The sequence below is a fragment of the Onychomys torridus genome, chromosome 20, assembly GCF_903995425.1.
Source record: "Onychomys torridus chromosome 20, mOncTor1.1, whole genome shotgun sequence".
Lineage (NCBI taxonomy): Eukaryota > Metazoa > Chordata > Mammalia > Rodentia > Cricetidae > Onychomys > Onychomys torridus.
The window spans coordinates 9,888,659-9,909,245 of record NC_050462.1 but is presented as its reverse complement, the minus strand read 5'-3'; the positions used below and the strand labels follow the sequence as shown (position 1 = coordinate 9,909,245).

The window sequence follows — 20,587 nt, the reverse complement described above, 5'->3', positions numbered from 1 at the left end:
AGGGCACCAGACCTCATTACAGATGGTTGTGAGCCACCATGTGGTTGCTGGGAATTGAACTCAGGACCTCTGGAAGAACAGACAGTACTCTTAACTGCTGAGCCACCTCTCCAGCCTGAAATGTATTTTCAAAATTGACTTTAGTAATTTGGGTGCAAATAATACTGTGCTCATAGTTTGTAAAACATATTGGGCTAGCCTTTAATGATTTTCATATGTGATAATTAGGCAGATGCTAGTTGCTACTCTTTGAAAATTAATAATTGTGATTGAAAAAACCTGTTTGGCAGAACCTCCTAGAGGTATACACAAAGATCCCCTATGGCCCAGGTAGTCTGGGGATGTGCCCCCAAGACAGAATGTTTTCATCTATTATGTGGGTTTCCTTCAAGGGCTTTCATTGGGAAGGGAGTTTAGGGGAACTTCTGATGTTTACATGTAAATCCATTGTATATACATGTTTGGTTTTTGGTTTTTCAAGACACGGTCCCTCTGTGTAGTTTGGTGCCTGTCCTGGATCTCGCTCTCTAGCCCAGGCTGACCTTGAACTCATAGATATCCTCCTGGCTCTGTCTCCCGAGTGCTGGGATTAAAGGCGTGCGCCACCACCGCCTGGCACATATATGTATGTTTTTATGCATGTGTGTGTACATGCATGTAACTTTATCACACTGAAAACTCTGTACATTTAAGCATATATTTATAGACATACATTTTCAAAAGCTTAGCCATTGCCATAATTATGCTGAATCCATGATTTTTCGCTTTTTTACCTTGCTGTTTTATTTCAACCCCCCAAATAGACCGACAATACATCAAGGACAGAGAGGCGGTGGAGAAGCTTCAGGAACCCCTGCTTGACGTGCTACAGAAACTGTGCAAGATACACCAGCCCGAGAACCCCCAGCACTTTGCCTGTCTCCTGGGTCGCTTGACGGAACTTCGGACATTCAATCACCACCATGCTGAGATGCTGATGTCCTGGAGAGTGAATGACCACAAGTTCACCCCGCTCCTCTGTGAGATCTGGGACGTGCAGTGATGTGCAGGACGAGGGACTCGCTCCTCGTCCCCCCCGCCCCCAGACATAAATCTGACGTTTGGCATCCCTTACTTCATTCGTACCTGGTTTCACTCAAGAATTTCAATAAATATTTATGTAGCGATTGTATAACTCCCACAACTGTAAATACAGGCTCTAGAGAATTGCTTTCTCTATATCACATTTTACAAGGCTTCAGGAAGCCCCACTGACATGCCCTGTTTGCCTAATTAAATCCATTGTTACTTCAGGTCTGTATGCTGAACTAAGGACAACCTCTTTCTATTCACCATTTGACAATATTACTTTTATTTTATTAAAGAGCTGTTTCCACTGAAACAATAAACTGAACATAATGGCAACAGACTTCTCTTTAGGAGGAAAAAAATATTGACGAGTATTTCTTTAAATGATGATGGCCATCTTATTGAGTCACGGGGTTGGTCATTTCTAGAAGGTAAATTCTCAGACTAGAAAAGGGATGTTTCCATTCCTGGGGAAGCCATGGTTGATATTTATTCCTTTAGGATAGCCTTCTGATCACTCAGGAAGTTAATGGTTTTCTGTATAAAATATTCCCTGGAGCACTCTGCTCTCATGCAGTGTGGGGGCACATGCAGTCAGGGCTCCCCTCCTATGCAGTCAGTGTCCCCCCATACAGTCAGGACTCCATGCAGCATTTCCAGATAGAGCATGTAAATAACAATAGTGAGGGGACAGTCTCTCTGGAAAATAAACTGTCTTCATTTTTTTTTTCCTCATTGTTTTCTCCCCTACAGCTGGGTGCACAGCTGTTTTATACTTCCCCAAAGAAGGAATTGGTTCATTTCCTTCCTTCATCATTCAAGTGAGGCAGTCTTCTCCCCATTCTCCTTTGCTTAAGACAATAGAACACCTTCTGTAAGCAATGGGCTGAAATCTCCCTTTCTCCTGGAGTAAGCCCAATGGAGCTTGCCTAGTAAGCAGAAGGTTTCTATAGAGAAATACAAAGCAACCCCAGAATTCAAATAGACAACAAGGAGCGTCCTCTTTAAATGCAAGGTTCTTTTGCTAATTTCCACGGAGTATACACAGATGGTTAAGATCCTGTAACTTTGGGGAGGGGGCTACAAAGGAGGGCTGTGGAACACAGGGAGGGCAAACACAGAACCGTGAGACAGTCCCGTGGCGCAGGTAACATTTCCCCTGGGTTTTAAAGAATAGCTCCCTATTTATGGGCCAGAAGGCACTAGTGAAAGAAAGAGCAGAGACAGAGGAGGGTGGGCACGTGAGAGCAGGAGGCAGAGCCCACCACTGTAGACTGCAGATTTCAGAGTCCATCAGTTCATCAGTGGAGAGGACAAGGGAGGATTCAGACTGACGTAAATGTCTCAGTGCCTGAGAAGGAAGATTCAGTCTGGGGACAGAATGTGGTTTGGTGTCTCTGCATCACAGGCAACACGTGGGGGAAGTGGTGGGATGTAGGAACTCGTGGGTACTGCAGACAACCCCATCCTGTTGGTCTGGGGGTACAGAAGTGGTCAAAATCTTGCAGCAGCAAACACAATGCTTACCACATGGGAGAGGATTTGGGATACCGTTAAGAGTCGTAGTTTTGGACTTGGTTTCCAACTCCAGGCACAGCTTCAGAAGCTCTCAGAACTCAGGGATAGTGGACAGCCCTGACTCCTCCCTGGTTTTCATGGGACTGGTTTGAGTTTTTCTCTATTTAGGATGTTGGCTATGGGTTTATCATATAGGCCTCTTATTATGTTGAGGTCCTAGCTCTCTTGGACTTTTACCATGAAAGCCTATTGGATGTTGTCAAAGGTTTATTCTTGATCATGTCATTTGTATTTAAGTCTCTTTATGTGATTTATTTTTATTGATGTTGTGTGTTGAACCAACCCTGCATCATTCAGTGGTGGGGTAAGAGGAACATCTTCTGACGTTCATAGCAGGCTTCCGTTAGCCACATCTAAGCTTCTGATGAGAAGATGGCCCTTGGTGGGCCCCTAGATAGCTTCGGGATGGGCCAACCATGTGGTTAAAGGGCTACAATTCTCAGCCTCCACCCCCAACCTCCGGGGAGTGGGGAATGGGGATCAGATTCTATCACCAAAGGCCAAAGATGAAACAAATCATGTCTATGCAGTAGAGTCTCCATACCTTCCCCCTCCTCCCAAAAATGGGATTTGGAAAATTCTGGGTTGGTGAACACACTGGGGTGGTTTGGAAGGTGGCATGCTGGGAAAGGGAAGTTGGAAGCTCCTTGTTTCCCATGACCTCTCACCTTGTCGTGTACATGTCTTCGATTTGGCTGTTTGGAGTGAATGCTGTCTGAGTGTGAGATGTGGTTTGAACATTTGGGCCTCCCCAAGTGGTGGTGTGATTCTGGGGGGTTATGGGACCTTTGAAAGATGGGATTTCACTGATGGAGGCAGGCTATTGTCCAGCTCTGGTCTAGCTCTGGTCCAGGGCATGAAATGATACTTCAAGCTGCTGCTGCTGCCGCCGCCGATGGAGCCTCTACATCCACCAGCCTTCTTCAGCACCATGGGCTGTGCCATCTAACTGGGAGCCCCAAATCCCTCTCCTTCCTCAAGTGGCTTCTGTCAGGAACTTTGCCACAGCAGTTTAAGGCCACCGGAGTCACTGACCCGGTGGCAGAGCTGCTTTCCTGGGGTCTGTGAGCTATTCTAAGGAATTACTAAACCTGAACGGGTGGTGCAGGAACTGGCAATTATAGCTGGTTGGTCAGAGTCCAGATGTAAATTGAGCCTTATGACTGTCATTTGAAGAGATGGGAGAGGCTTGTGGTGCTGAGCCCTTAACCTGGCATTTGTGTTAAGTCAAGATAATTAGCACAGACATGGGCAAGGATGTAGCTCAGTGGTAGAGGGTTCGCCTTAACTTGCTATTCAGTGACCTGGGTTTGCTCCTTGCACTGCCAAGAGAGCATCAGAATTGAACTGTAGTACAGCCGTCTGGTTCGAGAAGTGGACAATACCCACACACTCAGTGTCAGAGCGTTCTGAGTAGGAGTTCACCAGTGGATTTTTTTTTCCCCTTGCAGGAAGAATTTTTTTGTTTTTGTTTTTGTTTTTGGTGAGACTTCATGAAAACAAAAATTCTAGGTTTTCCTCCATTAGAGCCTCTCCCATTCTTGAGGTTTTTGTTTCATCTAACGTTTCTTTAATACATCTATGCAAAAGAGACCAGATGGAGTGGTGCATGCTGTGCCAATAGACCCAACACTCTGGCAGAGTCTGAGGCAGGTGGATTCCTGTAGGTTCAAGGCCAGTGTGGTCTATGTATGGAGTTTCAGACCAGTCAGGGCTACATAGAGAGGACTTGTCTGGTAAAACAGTTAATCCAAGGGGGCTGGAGTGACGGCTTAGTGGTAAGAGTGTGGACTATGCTTCGGGGACCCGTTTGTTTCCTAGCACCCATACCAGGCAGCTTATAACCACCTCAAACCCCAGCTTCAGGTGATCCAGGGCACTCTTGCCTCTGTGGACACCTACACTCGTGTATACATTCTCTCTCTCTCTCTCTCTCTCTCTCTAACTAAAAACAATAAAAATGAATCTTTATCTTAAAAAATGGTCCCAGTGAGTCATGAGTCATCTGGACAGAAAAACGTCCTCCAGAAAGCAGTCAGTTCCAGAAACATCAAGAAACATGGTGCATCCAAGGACATGCTGAGAGAGTGGCTGTCCCCTTAATGAGATGGGGCACCCCAGAAGCCCTTCCTTCAAGACAGCGGCTATAGATCTTCACTGCTAAGCCAACCCAGTTTCTGAGTTCTAACCCAAGAGCATGCATGACTTTGAGCTTCATCCTTTCGATCTCCCTGGTGTGAGCATGGCCTAAATCCTAACCCTCCTTACCCATCCATCCATCTGCTGAGCTCTCTCACTCTCTCTCTCTCTGTATCACACTCCCACCCCTACAGATGCTGGCAGATTGTCATTGCTACACCTGTCTGCTTTCTTGGCCTCTAACTCAGAAAGCATGACTTTTCCTCTTAGCCATCTCTCTCTAAAAGCTCCCTGCCCTGTGGTTTTTAAATTGCAAACTCCAACAAAATTAACCTTGAGTTTCCCTCTTGGTCTGCTTTGGATTCTTTTAGCTGAGTCTACAAACCTGTAAACAGGACTCTGTCCCGAGTAACACCTTATACAAGACTAGGAAGAACATTGGCCTCCACCCACTGAAGCTGGGAGTGTCTGTGTAGCTAGCTTTGGGCTATGGAATGTGTGTTGAAGTGACAATATGCCAGTCCAGAAATGAGGCCTTTGGATGTCTGCATGTTTCTGCTTGCTGCTCTCAAATCCACCATCTGCCTTGAGAAGCTTGGCCTGGATAGTTGAGACCCAGAATGGGAGGCAGAAAGAGTTTACCTTGACTGCACCCACAGCCTGAAGCAACAAACCCAACATCCAGGAGCTAAGGTGAAGATTTCTAAATAAGACACTGATGTTCTTCTTTTTTCCTTTTTTCAGAAGCCAATGAAGTTGATGTTTCACAGAAAGAAAGGGAGAGGGAGGGAGGGAGGGAGAGAGAGAGAGAGAGAGAGAGAGAGAGAGAGAGAGAACCAACTAATGTATTTGTTTGTGTTCAGACCTACCCTTCCCATTCGACTCTGCTTGTACTGGGAAGGGCAGCTAATTCCCAACAGGTTGCATCTTATACACTCTGTGGCAGCCGCCTTTGGCCAGGTTCCATCAAGGAAGGCACTGGAAAGGTGATAGGATGTTCCTCCCTCATTCCCTGGTGAAGATGGCATCTTCCACATGGCTCCCAGCTCTACAGGACAAACCCTGCCCTGGTGCTGATGGCTCTGGAATTTGAGCTCTTTCTTTGGACTTCCAAGTCTAGAACTGTTGTTGGGGTTTTTTGGCTCTTTTTTTGGGGGGGGGGGGCTGCTATCCAGCTCCCAAATAAATCACACATAGAGGCTTATTCTTAATTATAAATGTCTGGCCTTAGCTTGTCTTGTTTCTAACCAGCTTTCCTTAACTTAAATTATCCCCATCTACCTTTTGCCTCTGTGCTTTTCCCTTTTCTTACTTCTGTAAATCTTACTCTTACCCCGAGGTTTGCTGTGTAGCTGGGTGGCTGGCCCCTGGAGTCCTCCTCCTTCTCTGGCTGCTAACTCACTCCAGGTTTCTCCCTCTATATATTTGCTCTGCCTGCCAGCCCCACTTACCTTTTTCCTGCCTCGCTATTGACCATTCAGCTCTTTGTTAGACCATCAGGTGTTTTAGACAGGCACAGTCACACAGCTTCACAGAGTTAAACAAATGCAACATAAACAAAAGTAACACACCTTAAAATAATATTCTACAACACAGAACTGTAGTGGTTCCCTGCTGGCTCACATCTCTGGGTCACACCATTGGCTCTTTTTTAAAATCTCCTCAGCAATTCCATTTCCTATAAAACCAAATCCAGGCCAACCTGCCTCTCTTTGAAGCACCTAAAGTGGTTTGTGTTTTCTAACTGGACCACTTTACAGAGTTAGTCACTCTTTTGAGCTGAGCCTACGGGAATATAGAGTTTGTGGAAAACATCTTGTAAACAAAGGGAATCTGAGAGTAATGCCAACACTCAAAAGAGAGTCAACAGGCACCAGATTCTGGTTGTCTTAGCCAGTGTTCTATTGCTGTGAAAAGACATCATGACCACAGCAACTCATTTAACTGGGGATCGGGGGGGGGGGGCTTGCTTACAGTTTCAGAGAGTGAGTCTGTCAGAGAGTGAGTCTCTTCTCATCATGCTGGGGAACATGGAGGCATGCAGCTCGATCCTATGGCAGAGAGAGAGAGAGAGAGAGAGAGAGAGAGAGAGAGAGAGAGATAGATAGATAGATATCTGGCTCCAAAGCCCACCCCCAGCAACACACTTTCTCCATCAAGGACACACTCAGTCTAAAGAGGCAGCAACCTCAGTTCAAATCCGAGTCATGGCACCAGATGTTGGCTTTCAGCGGCACTCTTACCCTGTGAGGAAAAGTCACGAAACATGACAGAATCTACTAACAAGAGTTTTATTAAGATGAGGAGAAAAGGGTAGATGTGATCAGGCCTGCTGAAGGGACACGTGTGTGAAGGGGGTGGGGGAACCTGGGGGCCTGGCTTTTAAAGGCCAAGCTGCACCTGTGACCATAGGCCCACATGGCTACTCCACACATGCACATAGGTCACGTGGTTGCACCACATGCCTTACAAAACCACACAGCCACAGAGTTATGGGTCACACAGGACATATGACCCAGAAATGACTAGATGGAAATGACTAAGTGTCCCACTGGGCATTTGTGATTGTGGGGGCATGGTGGGAATTCCTATCAGCCATACCTCCTAATCCTTCCCAGCAGTTCACCAACTAGGGGATTAAGCATTCAACTATATGAGCCTATGGGGCATTTTTATTCAAACCACCACACTGGTGATGCTCTTTGGAAATCTTAGATCACACTGCACGAATCTAGAGAATCTTATTGTAAGATCAATTAATTCCTTTTTGAGCTTTTGTGAAATGAGTTTGAAGATTTTTTTTTTTCCATTACATGTAACTAAATGTGATGGAAACTTGATGGTACTTGGATGATAAACCAATCAGAGAAAATACGGTCTCCACAGCCCAGTCAACATCTGGGACATCTTAGAGATGAAGTAGGGGTCTGGGAAGTGTGTCTTCATGCTGCTGTTCTAGCTGTGTGGTTAGTTTTCTAGCTCTGTTCAGATATCGGTGGTATTGTCTCCATCCGTTTGGCAGCCTTAGACAACAGACATTCACTCTTTCACAGTTCAGAAGGAAGGCCAGAAATCTAAAGTCAAGGCTCCAGCAGAGCCAAGCTCCCTCCAAAAGCTCCAAGAAAATCTCCTGAATCTCCCAGATTCTCATAGTGGTTCTTAGCATTCCTTGGTTTATGAATGCATGAGTCTAACCTCTGTTCTTTCCCTACCCGTGTGTGTGTGTGTGTGTGTGTGTGTGTGTGTGTGTGTGTGTGTATCTGTCTGTCTGTCTGTCTGCCTGTTATAAGGCAAAAGCCTACTTCCAAATAAACTCATATTCTGAGGGCCAGGTGGACATGAATTGGAGTGCACAATACTTATTAACCCACTACATAGACATTAATTGTAACTGTTTGTAGTTGAAGTTTTCCTGTGTCCCAGCCTTCCAGCAGTTTGGACAAATCCCACTAGTGTCCCCAAGTAAACACACAGATGCTTATATTACTTATAAACTGCATGGCCATGGCAGGCTTCTTGCTATCCAGATCTTATATCTTAAATTAACCCATTTCTATTAATCTATAAATTGCCACGTGGCTCGGGGCTTACAGGTATCTTAACATCGTCTCATGGCGGCAGCTGACACTGTCTCCTGACTCAGCCTTCCACTTCCCAGAATTATCCTCTCTCTTTGTCCTGCCTATACTTCCCACCTGGCTCCTGGCCAATCAGTACTTTATTTATTAACCAATCAGAGCAACACAGTCACAGCATACAGACCATCCCACGGCAACTGTTATCATAAAGAGTCATATTACCAGGCTTTTTCTTGTTTGGTTTCATTTTTTGTTTGTTTGTTTTGTTTCTGTTTTTTGAAACAGGGTTTCTCTGTGTAGTTTTGGTTCCTGTCCTGGATCTGACTCTGTAAACCAGGCTGGCCTTGAACTCACAGAGATCCACCTGGCTCTGCCTCCCAAGTGCTGGGATTAAAGGTGTGCACCACCACCACCTGGCTCAGGCTTTTTCTTTGGGGCCACCAACAAGCTCCCAAATCATGACATAGAGACTTATTATTGGTTTTGAATGCTTGGCCTAGCTTAGGCTTGTTTTTTTTTGGCTAGCTCTTTTAAGTTAAATTAACCTGTTTCCCTTTATCTGCTTTTTGCCTAGGGGTTTTTTACTTTTCTTTCTTTCTATGTATCTTACTTTCACTGCTTATCCTGGCTGGCTGGCAGCTGCCTGGCTTCTGGCCCCATGTACCTCCCTTGTTCTCTCCTCTCTTCTTTTCCTCTGGAGTTTAGATTTCTCTTCTTATTTATTCTCTCTGCCTGCCAGCCCAACCTATCCTTTCTCTACCTAGCTACTGGCCAATCAGCTCTTTATTAGATCAATAATGTAGTTAGATTTTTTCTGCCTGGTCCACAGTCAGGACAAATCTCTCTCACCCTCCAGGCCCATAGACGCTCAGACCCAACCAAGTAAACACACAGAAACTTATATTGTTTACAAACTGTATGGCCATGGCAGGCTTCTTGTTATCTACTTCTTCTATCTTAAATTAACCCATTTTTGTTAGTCTATAAGTTGCCACGTGGCTCGTGGCTTACCAGTACCTTATATCTTTCTTGTCATGGTGGCGGCTGGCAGTGTCTCTCTACCCAGCTTTCTACTTCCCACAATTCTCCTCCTCTTTGTCCCACCTACCCTATCCTTCTTGCCTGGCTACTGGCCAATCAGTACTTTATTTTAACCAATCAGAGCAACACATTTGACATACAGAACATCCCACAGCACAATCAGATGCCTTGGGCAGACAAGGAGAAACATGCAACACATCTTTACATATTTAAACACACATCTTTACATTGTTAAACAAATGCAGCATTAACAAATGTAACATGCCTTTACACAGTTAAAGTAATATTCTGCAGCATAAATAAATGCAACACATCTTTGTCCAGTTAAAATAATATTCCGAAAGTCGTATTGCTGAATTACTTACATAAAATATTTATTAGTAAAATCAGTAGCATGCTTACAGTAGCACAGAAATCAGTATTGTTTTTTGTGTAGCTGGATCTCAGTTGACCATCTGCTGAAGATGTAATTTAATTGTGAATAAGTCAAGATCTCTATTACCCAGAGATTTCACTCACACAACACACAATACACACTCCATAGCTGACACTAAATAATGTCAAACCACTAAGAACCGTTCCAAGGGGCTGGAGAGATGGCTCAGTGGTTAAGAGCACTGACTCCTCTTCCTGACGGCCCAGGTTCAATTCCCAGCATCCACATGGCAGCTCACAACTGTCTGCAATTCCAGTTCCAGGGGAACTGGCAAAACACCAATGCACATAAAAACTTTATATATATCCAAAACCATGATGTAAATAACAAGAGGTCTGAGAAACTAACTCAAAGCAAAATGGACATCAACCACAGTGCATTTTCAGCAACAAAGCCATCCTTGTAGGGCTGTAAAGAGATCATACCTTATTTCAAGGACAATGGAGTTTTTGGAGGATCTTCTGTATTTGAGAAAGTTTTTTTTTTCTGTCAGACAAATAACTCCTAATGTAATGTGCTTTAAAAACTTAAGCTTTCAAACATGATGCTTCCTGAGTGGGACATACTTTTGAAACTGGGAAGTCAGAATGGAGAGACTGGTTCTGATGGAAGAGAACTGGTTTTTGTTTTCTTAATGCTACAACTATGCCAATTTCAATTAAAGAGACAACCTCTAAAACATGGCTATTAACCTAACCACCAATTAGAAAGCCTACACATGGAAAGTAGATTGTAGCTTATTTGCTGGAACCCTCAATTACTAATTGTAGTGTTAAAATCAAGGTAGGCAGGCTGGTCAGCTTAGGGGATGGAATATTAATCAGGAACTAATATGAATGTGAAGCTGTGAGTGAAAACTTGAAGTGAGAGAGAAGCAAATTAAATCAAAGGATTGAGAGGGGATCCCTCACCCAAATCCACAGGTAACCAATGAGGAATACAGGCTGAGAGGAGTGATTGGCACGGATTTCCTGCCTCTGGCCCACTTGCGACCATACTGCCCTACATCCTTGTAACCCCATAGACAAGGGAATAAACGCAAGGCAGTCCTTAAAAAGGCCACAAGTTTTCAGTAAGTGACTTAAAAATATTAAGAGCTGTGTGCAAAAGGGGGATGTTTGTTCACATTTCTCACTGAGCATAGTTTCAGTTCTAAATAAATCATATTCAAATATTTAGGCACAAGGCATACACATAAGAAAAAAACATTACTAAGCAGTGACTCATCAAGCAAGATTTATATAGCATAATTTATTATTAATGAATCAAAACGTTTTTTTGGTACTGGGGACGGAGCCACAGTTATTCTTAAGACTTTGTAGAGAAGTGTACATATCTTCTTTTGCTATCTAATTTAAAGCATCAACTTAAAACCTGGCTAAATGAGGAAAATTGCTCCATAGTTTTAAAATATAAATATTGGGAAACACAAGTGATTTTAACAGACTTTGTAAATTTCTATGTAGTCAGCAAAGAGTTCTGAGATGAACTGCAATTAAGAAAAAAAAAAAAACAAAAACAAAAACAAAAAACAAAAAACAGGAACAACTGCAGTCTGATATCATCAAGTCCATTTATCATGTGTTTGTCAATTTTTAATGACTGCCTTCTCCACTCAGAATTCTGGGAGAGCAGGATCCCTGGTGCTTAGCCTGACGCAGAGCAAGTATGCAGTAATGCTGTTGAACTGTTCTCTAGTTCCTATCTTCCATGTAGACGGATTGAAGTCGCTCTGGACAATTCTACTATTATCCGATCATCTCTCCTTCCATGTCTGTTTCACACTTCAAACTGAATACACCCAAGGAAGACACACTGGCCCTCTACCACAGCTTGTTTTACCTGTATTCCCACGTCCCAGGCCCACTTACAAATGTCCAGACACTTCCTTCACACCCCCATCTGAGCTAGTTTAGAGAGTTGTCACTGTTTTTACTTTTATTTTTAATGACAAACTAGCCTAGCCCCTTCTTCAAAATCCTTGAAAACAACCCCCCCCCCCCCCCGCACCACCCACTACACACAAATAAATTCCCTTCTTATAATCATCTCATCTGCCTCCCGGAAAGCATCTACGTTCTTCAGTATTGGTAGGCCTGCCTACCTTCTGTGCACACCTTCAGACTGCTGCTACTGCTCTGTCTCCAGCTCCAAACTTTGGTTATTCAAAATGAATACTCCCCAAACATTTCGCCTGCCTCCACACGACCTGTATTTGTTGTTTCCTCTGCCTAGGAAGAGCACTCCTTTCTTGCAATGACCTCCTCTGGCAGCTTCTCACAGTTCCTCTTGAAGGAACTAGCCACTTCCACCCTCTGACCATCACCCTCCTTCACAGACTTCCATTTCCACGCTCCTCAACACTTTGAAGACTCAGACTGTTTTCATGTCTCATAGAAAGCAACAGTGTGCCGTATTGTTTTTGTGAGAGACCACGCTTCCGTTCATGCCCACACTTTTAGAGATGGAGAAAGACGAACCACCGAGGTGTCACGACTTAACAAAAGGAACACAAGCCGCTGGAGACTAAGAGCCTGGGCTAGAACACAGACTGCCAGACTTTCAGCCACATTAAAAAAAAAAAAAGCCACTTTTGAAGTTAATTCCCAGCTATCACTACTGTGTAACAGCAATCACATGGTTACATTGTTGCTTTGACATTCAAATCCCCTTCCCCCATGTTTCCTGAAGGAAGGGCCAAACATCCAGTGGTGACTGCAGGGTTCCTCTCCATCTCTAGCTTTCACAGCCCGGAGTACGGGGGTGGGGTGGGGTGGGGGATGCTCTGTCTGAAAGACTTCTGTTTAGGGTCGGTCCCTGCTGGGTTAGTTTGTATTTCTGGAAGCCTCCAGAACCCATCCGGACGTGAGCGGACTTTAGGATCGGAAGCGGTTTAATTAAACTCCTGAGAAGAGCAACATTCCAGAGCGCTCAGAAGTCGCTTTGAGAGGCGGGCTTCACACACACTCCTGCTTGGCGGGACAAACAGAAGGGGTTGTCGCTGCCACTGACCGGACAGACGGACGGATGCTCTGGTACAGCCTCCGGCGACCTGCAGCCCTGGGGGTGGGAGGGGGGAGGTCCTCCTGCGTCCAGCGCGCCGCAGGAAGCCCCGGGGGCGGGGCTCCAGGCCACGCCCCCAGCTCTGATTGGCTCCTTCGAAACAGGCGGCAGCGCTCGGCGGCGAACTGCGGCGGCGGCGGCGGCGGCGGTTGGTCCCGGAGTGCTTGCACGCTCAGATTGAGCCCGAGTCGCCCGGCAGGGAGAAGTGACTTCGCTCCCGGGCTGGTGAGTGACTTCCCTATGGGATTTCTCTTTTCCTCCCCAACTGTCCGCCGCCTGCCCCGGCGGTCCCGCGGCCTCTCGGCTGCAGCTCAGCCCGGACTCCCGCCCCTCCGCCCGCGCGGAGTTCCAGAGTCCCGGGTGAAGTTCGGGTGGGCTGCAGAGCTGTGGGATTCCCCAGGAGCTCTGCGATTGGCTGGCTGAGGGAGCTGCGGGCTGCGATTGGTTCCTGGGGCTGTCACGGTGACGTTAAGCTCGCTTCTAGACACCTGTCCGGTGGGTACCAGGGGCTACGAGTGTGAGCTGGCTGGTCAGCGGGAGGGGCGCGAGGTGGAGCCGCCACCCGGCCAGCTCTGAGCGACCAGCTAGTGCAGGATGGCCAGGGCACCCTCCTCCTGAGCTCCCAGCCGGACAGGGTCACTGGATTCCTCATCGACGCCCTGGGAAAGAAGTGATGTGAAATCACTGGCCCTGGACAGACTACGACTCACGATCACACTGCTGTCCTGTCCCGTGGTAGGCACTTGCAGGCTCTTCCCTATTTGTCCTCTGCAGGGCTCAGATCTCCCAGACTTAACGGAATTAGGGAACATGAGTGGCGCCCTTACGCAATGCTCTCCCACCCACACTCCTGGGTTTGGAGAACTGAACTGGGGGAGGCTTGCAGAATGCCCTGGGGACGATGGAGGAACCATGGCGTCCTTATGCAGCCACCCCCGGCTCCATCCTAGCCCTTTTAAACCGAGGGACCAAGTCGTACACATTAGAGTGCTCTGTACTCTTTCTTTAAAATGAAAAAAAAAAGTGTTTTTCTGCAGGCTCAGTCTAGGTCAGAGTTTGGGTTTTGCACAGCCCATGTGAGAGCGTTAATGACTACCCTTAGAAGATAAGCAGCTGTGAACTGCTGTGGGCTCACTTCTCTTTAGTGTGACCACAGAATGATTAAACTTGGGATTTTCCCACACTTTTGATTCCCTTTAGGAAGAAAGTAGTAAGATTATTCTGGTGTGGCTCCTAACGTGTTGTCATATCTGACTCATCAGTTTAAAAAAGCTCACTATGGCCAACTGACACTTAATATTAGCTGTCTGCTTGCTTTGACATTGTTGAGTTGAAAGTGGGTTTTTCTGTTTGTTTTGGTTTGTGTGTGTGTGTGTATGTGTTTTAAAGTGTTTCAGAGTTGGTAAGCATGTGGAATTTGATAGCAGTTTTTGCTAGATGTGCAACTTTAGTTAGATAAATTATTGAATCTTTCTAAGCCTAACTTTTTAAAAAAGATTAATAATAGCTTCTCCTTTATTGACACAAGGGCTGTGGGGATTAAATGAAATAATCCATAGAAGTACTGTAGCATAATGCTAGACACTTGGTGAGTATTATTTCCATGCTGTTTAAATTGGGCTAAAAGTTATAAATGATCTTGAAAAGGCAAAGGGAAGGAAAGGCGAGGGCAGTGTCCGAGACAGTAATACCTACTACTGACTGGCCGGGTCAGTACAGGTATTCAATAATCGTAGTACACCCTGGTGTTGCTGTTTATCAAGCACATTACAGAATTGCCTGCTATAGGGCTTTGATGCTTTGCCTATATATTGTTAAGCTCACTACTCCTGCCATCCAGCTGGTGTTGTCTCTATTTAATGCATATGGAAATTAATACATATTTAATACATATGATCGGAGAAGGGAGAGGAATTATTGGAGTCCACCCAGAGTGTTGTGTAGGCTGCCTCACGCCAACCAGCATTTTGATTCTGTTCTGTATTATTTTACATTTGCATTTTATTAAGCGGCTTCCCTAGACTGCCTTGTTTGTAAGGCTTAGATTGGTGCTTGGCTATGCAAATAGACTTATTTAGAATATTTCGTGATTTAAAATTACAAATAACCTATGATCAGAATTCAAAGTCTGTGATGGGAGATTGTCAAAGCATGCACATCATCAGTTAAGAAAAAGGAGTCCAAAGGTGTTTAGAAATGAATTCAAAAGGAATGCTTCCTAATTTGTATTTTCCCATTTGGTTTTTATTAAACAGTTCCCACCTCCCTTCTTAATATCTTAATTTCAGTTTGGAGATAAAGGGCAAAGTCACCTACCTCAATAATGTTTATAAACTTATGGTTGAGAAAAGTGTAGAATTAAAATTAGTGTGTACAATATTATTTTATTTTATTATTTTTCAGTAGTGTGTGAATATATTTACCCTCTTCTTACCCATTTTTTCACGTTTGGATTAGGTACACCTTTACAAACCTAATGATGTGTATATTGAGAGAATGGGAAACAAATCTAATTTATCTCACATAGAACTTTTTTATATTTAATTGGGATTTTATAATCATAGAGAACTGCCTCAGAAATAATTTTTGCAAGACAATGGTTGAAATTACATTTCTTAGGTGTTTTTTCTAAGAACCCATTGAATTACACTGTGACACACCAGATGTTTTGATTAACAAAAAGTTACTAAGTATTTCATATATGAATTATGAATCTTCACAGAACTTGGCTGTAATACAATGTAGCACACACATGAAATGTAATTCTATCTTTGTTGCTAATAGGATCTTGGGAGTTCCATGTATTTCCCCATCAGTCAGTCATATGCTAGTTATGGCTGGAGTGCTTCATGCAACATAAATTTGTTGTAAGAACATATTATGTTAGCTATGATGGAGTGTGTGTGTGTGTGTATGTGTGTGTGTGTGTGTGTGTGTGCTTGGGGGCTGCAGCTCTGGGCTTTATGCATGCATAGGCAGCCAATGACTTACTTATAGTCTTGGCCGAAAATGTTTGACTCTGTTAAGAATTCTTTCTTCTTTCTTTTTCATCCTTCCTTTCTTCCTTCCTTCCTTCCTTCCTTCCTTCCTTCCTTCCTTCCTTCCTCGCTTTCCTTCCTCACTTTCCTTCCTTCCCTCCCTCCCTCCCTCCCTCCCTCCCTCCTTCCTTTCTTTCCTTCCTCCCTCTCTCCCTTCTCACTCTTTCCTTCTCTTCTTCCCTTTCTTTCTTTTGACCTGTGCTGTGTAGTGGTTTGAATGAGAAAGCCCCCTCCTCCACCCCCAGGCTTATATGTTTGAATACTTGGTTCCTAGTTGGTAGAACTGCTTGGGAAGGATTCGGAGGTGTGGCCTTTGTTGGAAGTGTGTCCCTGGGGGGCTAGCCTTCATTCCCAATTAGCTCTTTCTGCCTCATACCTGTGGAGTGGAGCTACTGCTCCAACTTTCAGATAAGGATTTAAATTCTCAGCTACTGCTCCAGTGCCATGCTTGCCTGCCTGCTGCCATGGATAGTGGTGGACTCACACTCTGAAACTTTGAGCCCCAATAAATTCTTACTTCTCTAATCTGCCTTGGTCATGGTGTCTTCTCACAGCAGTAGAAAAAAGCAGCTGTTGCTTTGTAACCCAGGCTGTCTTCAAATTTGTGGCAACCTTCTTGCCTTCGCCTTCTGAGTGCTGAGGTTAATGGTGTGTACCACTATGTCTAGAGAAAAGTTTTTACTTTTTACCCACACTCATATCCATAAGCTATTGACTAAGTTTTCAGTTAATGGATAATTATATATATATATTTCGTACATTTTCTTATGTTAGTGTACTATATTTCCCATGCTGTCTTTTAATTGGAGTGATGAAATTGAACTGATTTTAAATTTGTTTTAAATGTTTTTGTCAAGGGGTGGGGGCTAGGGAGATGGCTCAGCGGTTAAGATTGTGTACTGCTTTTGCAGAGGACCCAAGTTCAGTTCCTAGCAAGGTAGCTCAAAACCACCTGTGACTAACTCCAGCTCCAAGAGATCAGGACCCTCCTCTGTCCTCCTTGGGTACCTGAACTCACATGTACCCAATTAAACATGCACACAATTAAAAAAAAAATCTTACAAAACAGTTTTTTGTATCCCAAAACTAAAGTGAAAATTCTAAGATGAAATTAAGTTTTTCAGATTCAATGTCCGCCAAACACTGCAAGAGAAGTTTTCAGTTTCTCTAACAAGGGGACAATTTCTCTAACAAAAATCTCTGTATTTTGTAAGTGATATGTGATGTTTTAGTAAGTGAACTGAAAATCTTGCTCCTGCTTTCTTATAGTTCTGGAGATTCAAGGGCCTTGTATATACTAGCCAAGGATTCTATTACTGAACTATGTCTCAGTTGACAAATTGTATTTTTCTGAAAAGTCTTCATCCACTATTGAAGCTGCATTTTTTTGTAGGAGAAGATACCACAGATTTATGCCATTATTATTAAGTATTACCTTTTATCCCTTAATAATATACATTGAGGTACCAATCTAGCATATTGCATTATGTTAATTTTCTTTTTTAAATTTTGAGTCAGGATCTTGTTATATAACCCAGGCCTTGAAATCTTAGACTTACTGCCTCAGCTCCCCAAGTGTCAGAAGGATTCAAAGCAACACAGATTTATTGTCTTATAGTTTGAAGATAAAAAGACAGAGTTTTAATGGTGCTTATGAAAGAAGGTGTGGGCAAGGCTGTATTACTCTGTCCCTCAGAATGAGACCTCTTTGCCTTTCCCAGTGTCCAAGAAGGCCCTGCATTCTTCGACTCCTTCCCTCCTCTCAGTCTTGGTCTAACATCTCAGATCTCTGACGTTTTCCCATCACGACTTCTCTTTGCCTCCTAAGACTGGCCTTTCCTCAACCCTCTTTTAAGGACTCTTGGGATTACATTCATTACATCTGGATCATCTCTTCTCAGGGTCTTTTATCTGTTTTCCAGGTTCTTTTTGCCTTGTCACAGCAGATGCTTTTTGCAGGCTCTGGGCAATAAGGATCATCTCTGGGTACCATTTGTCTGTCTGGTTCAGATTACGGTATAGTAAACAGGTATGCATCCAGAGGAGCAGTCTTGTGCATCATAGCGGTCAGAGTCCTTGCCTCGTTGTGTGACTATTTTGTCCTGCAATCTTGGAACTCTGCTTGCCCTCCAGACTTAGTCATTTGCTTTTCTTAGTGAGCCCTCTGACTTATCAGCTCACATCACTTGCAGGTACTTCAAACTCTCAAAAGTCCTTGCCAAGTCCAGAGTCTCTCTCTTGGCCTGTGGATCAGGACGCAGCTCTCAGCTACTTCTCTAGCACCAGGTCTGCCTGTGCGCAGCCGTGCTCTGCGGCGTGATGATAATGGACTGACCTCTGGAACTCTAAGCAAGCCCCCAGTTACATGCTTTCTTTTCTAAGAGTTGCCTTGGTAGTTGTGTTTCTTCACAGCTATAGAAGATGACTAAGACAGAGGTGTATGGAAATAGTCTGTATCTGCAGGGGAGACTCCTGTGGATACCTGTTCAGTCAGCGTTATCTGGCATTGACTACTTTTGGGGCTCCCTAGCTCTCCCCCCTTCAGATTGCGTTCCCTCTCCTGGGGAGGCTCCCTATGCTGCCCCACTATCCCCCCTCTCCCGGGTTCCTTTCCCTCAGCTCTTTGTCTTACATCTCTAGCCACATGCATTTCATTTTCCGCTTTTCTCTGCTCAACTCAGTTCTGTTTTTCTCCTGTATCCCTTTGTCCCCAGGGAGTTTTGTAAAACTCTGAGTGAGATCATGCCACCACTCCTGCATTAGCACCCTTTATTGGTTTCCCACTGCATTTAGAGTGAAATCTAATTTTCCCAACACTGCCTGTGTGGTGGGGCCACTCTCCAACATTATTCTAAGCCGCACGTTCTCCATCCTTCAGCCACTGTGTTTCTGTAAGTTTTTGGAATGCGTCATACTTTCTTCATACGGGGCCTTTGTTATAGCTGCTCCCTATGCACAGAATCCTTTTTCTTTTCTTGGCTAGACTATTACCCTTCTTCAGATTTATGCTTTTCTTACAGGAAAATTAATTCATTCAATTTAAGTCTAACGTAGGACCCTGATATTTTTCCCTTGAGAGATTCTGTTCTTTGCTTCAAAACATTGCATGGTTTAGCATCATACATTTATTTGTCTACTTTCCATTTCAGTCTTCTCCAGTGGTGTTTGTTATTAGCTCTGTAAAGGCAGTAACATGGTCATCACGTTTATCTTATTTATGGTAAATAGTTCAATAAAGTATGTGGACATATGTTTATTGAAGACATGAATGTGTGTATGTCACACAAAACGGGATATGTCCTGAACAGTGACCAAGAAATAAGGCTAAATGGAGCAAAGAATCTGTGTTTAAAATACCAATTTATGGGCGGAGGACATGGCTCAGAGTAAAAATACTTTCTTTGGAAGGATAAGGACTAGAACCTATAAAAAGCAGGGCTTGCTTGTGCATGTCCATAACGCCAGCATGGTGAAGTAGAGACGGGCAGATCCTAAGAGCTCCCTGACCAGCCAACTTGCCTACAATGGAGAGCGTCCAGTTCAGTGAGAGACCCTGTCTCAAGGTAGCAAAGCAGAGTGAAGGGCGTGGACATTTGATGACCTGCGGTGGTCTCTGCATGTGTGGCCTCTTGTGCACACATGTGCATTGCACATTCAAAGACCACAACTTTATGAAGACTTATTCCAGCAAAGAGAATCCTAGGTTGTGTATTCTGACTTCAAGTTTTGGTGTGGCTCTTATTTTCATTTATGACCATGCATTTGTTAGCAAAAGCAGCCTTCTAAGTTATATTTAAAGGTGTTTGAGTTCTGTTGGTCTTATCTTTTTAATTTTGTTAAATGGACTGTAATTCTGTCTCATCATAGATTTAATATAAGCCATTTGTTAAGTGTTCCTAAGCCAGGTACTTTCTATGTGTCATCTCATTTTATTATTATTTTTTTTGAGACACCTTTAAACTTTATTCTCCAGCTTTTTTATGTTTCCTCATTTTATTTTTGTAACAGCCATCTGAGGCTGATTGTGATACCCTGTTTTCTGATAAACTTTTAGGTTCCAAGAAGTTAGCTATATCACGGTCATATAGCCGATTTATGTTGGAGCAGGACTTGAATCCAGATGAATCCAAAACCTTGGACTATCATAGTGCCATTTTGATGGTGAGTATATAGTATGTACTTTAAAATATATGAGAAATATTTGATATAGGTATGGCATTTCTATTTTTCTCTGCTAAGCATCTAGGAAATATTTAAGAATTTTAAAGCTGAACATTTTAAATTTTTACATATATCAGGAAGACTATATTCTTCAAATATTTTTTAGAAAAAGACATTAAAATGGCAAGGCATTTTTGACACACATTGCAGGCAGGCAGACTAGTAGAAAAATGCCACTCCCTTACCGCTGTTCCAGCTTGGCGCCTGGTCATATCCGTGCGGCTCACATGTATGGCAGCTGTGGGGTGTCTGAGTGCGGGATGGATATGTGGGTCAGTAGCACCCCCACCCAAGAATCTTACCTTGTTTGCCATTTTGCAGCTTTCCCTAGTTGATGCCGGATTTCTGTGTCGTGGGACTTAAGCCCTTCCTATCAATCCTATAACATGGGAGGGGAACGAAGTGTGTTGTGGTTCAGAGCCTGC

At 44.0% G+C, this 20,587-nt stretch overlaps 1 protein-coding gene across 2 annotated transcripts in view; it reads left to right on the top strand.

The window, feature by feature from the left end:
* The window catches only part of Nr1h4 (nuclear receptor subfamily 1 group H member 4), a 48,697-nt gene extending 47,154 nt beyond the window's left edge, over positions 1 to 1,543 (top strand). For both annotated transcript variants that reach the window (XM_036170058.1, XM_036170057.1), the window contains exon 9: positions 804 to 1,543. In XM_036170058.1, the coding sequence (XP_036025951.1) occupies positions 804 to 1,042 (239 nt within the window). In that variant the 3' untranslated portion in view covers positions 1,043 to 1,543. The remainder of the gene's footprint in view (positions 1 to 803) is intronic.
* Positions 1,544 to 20,587: the final 19,044 nt, after the last annotated feature.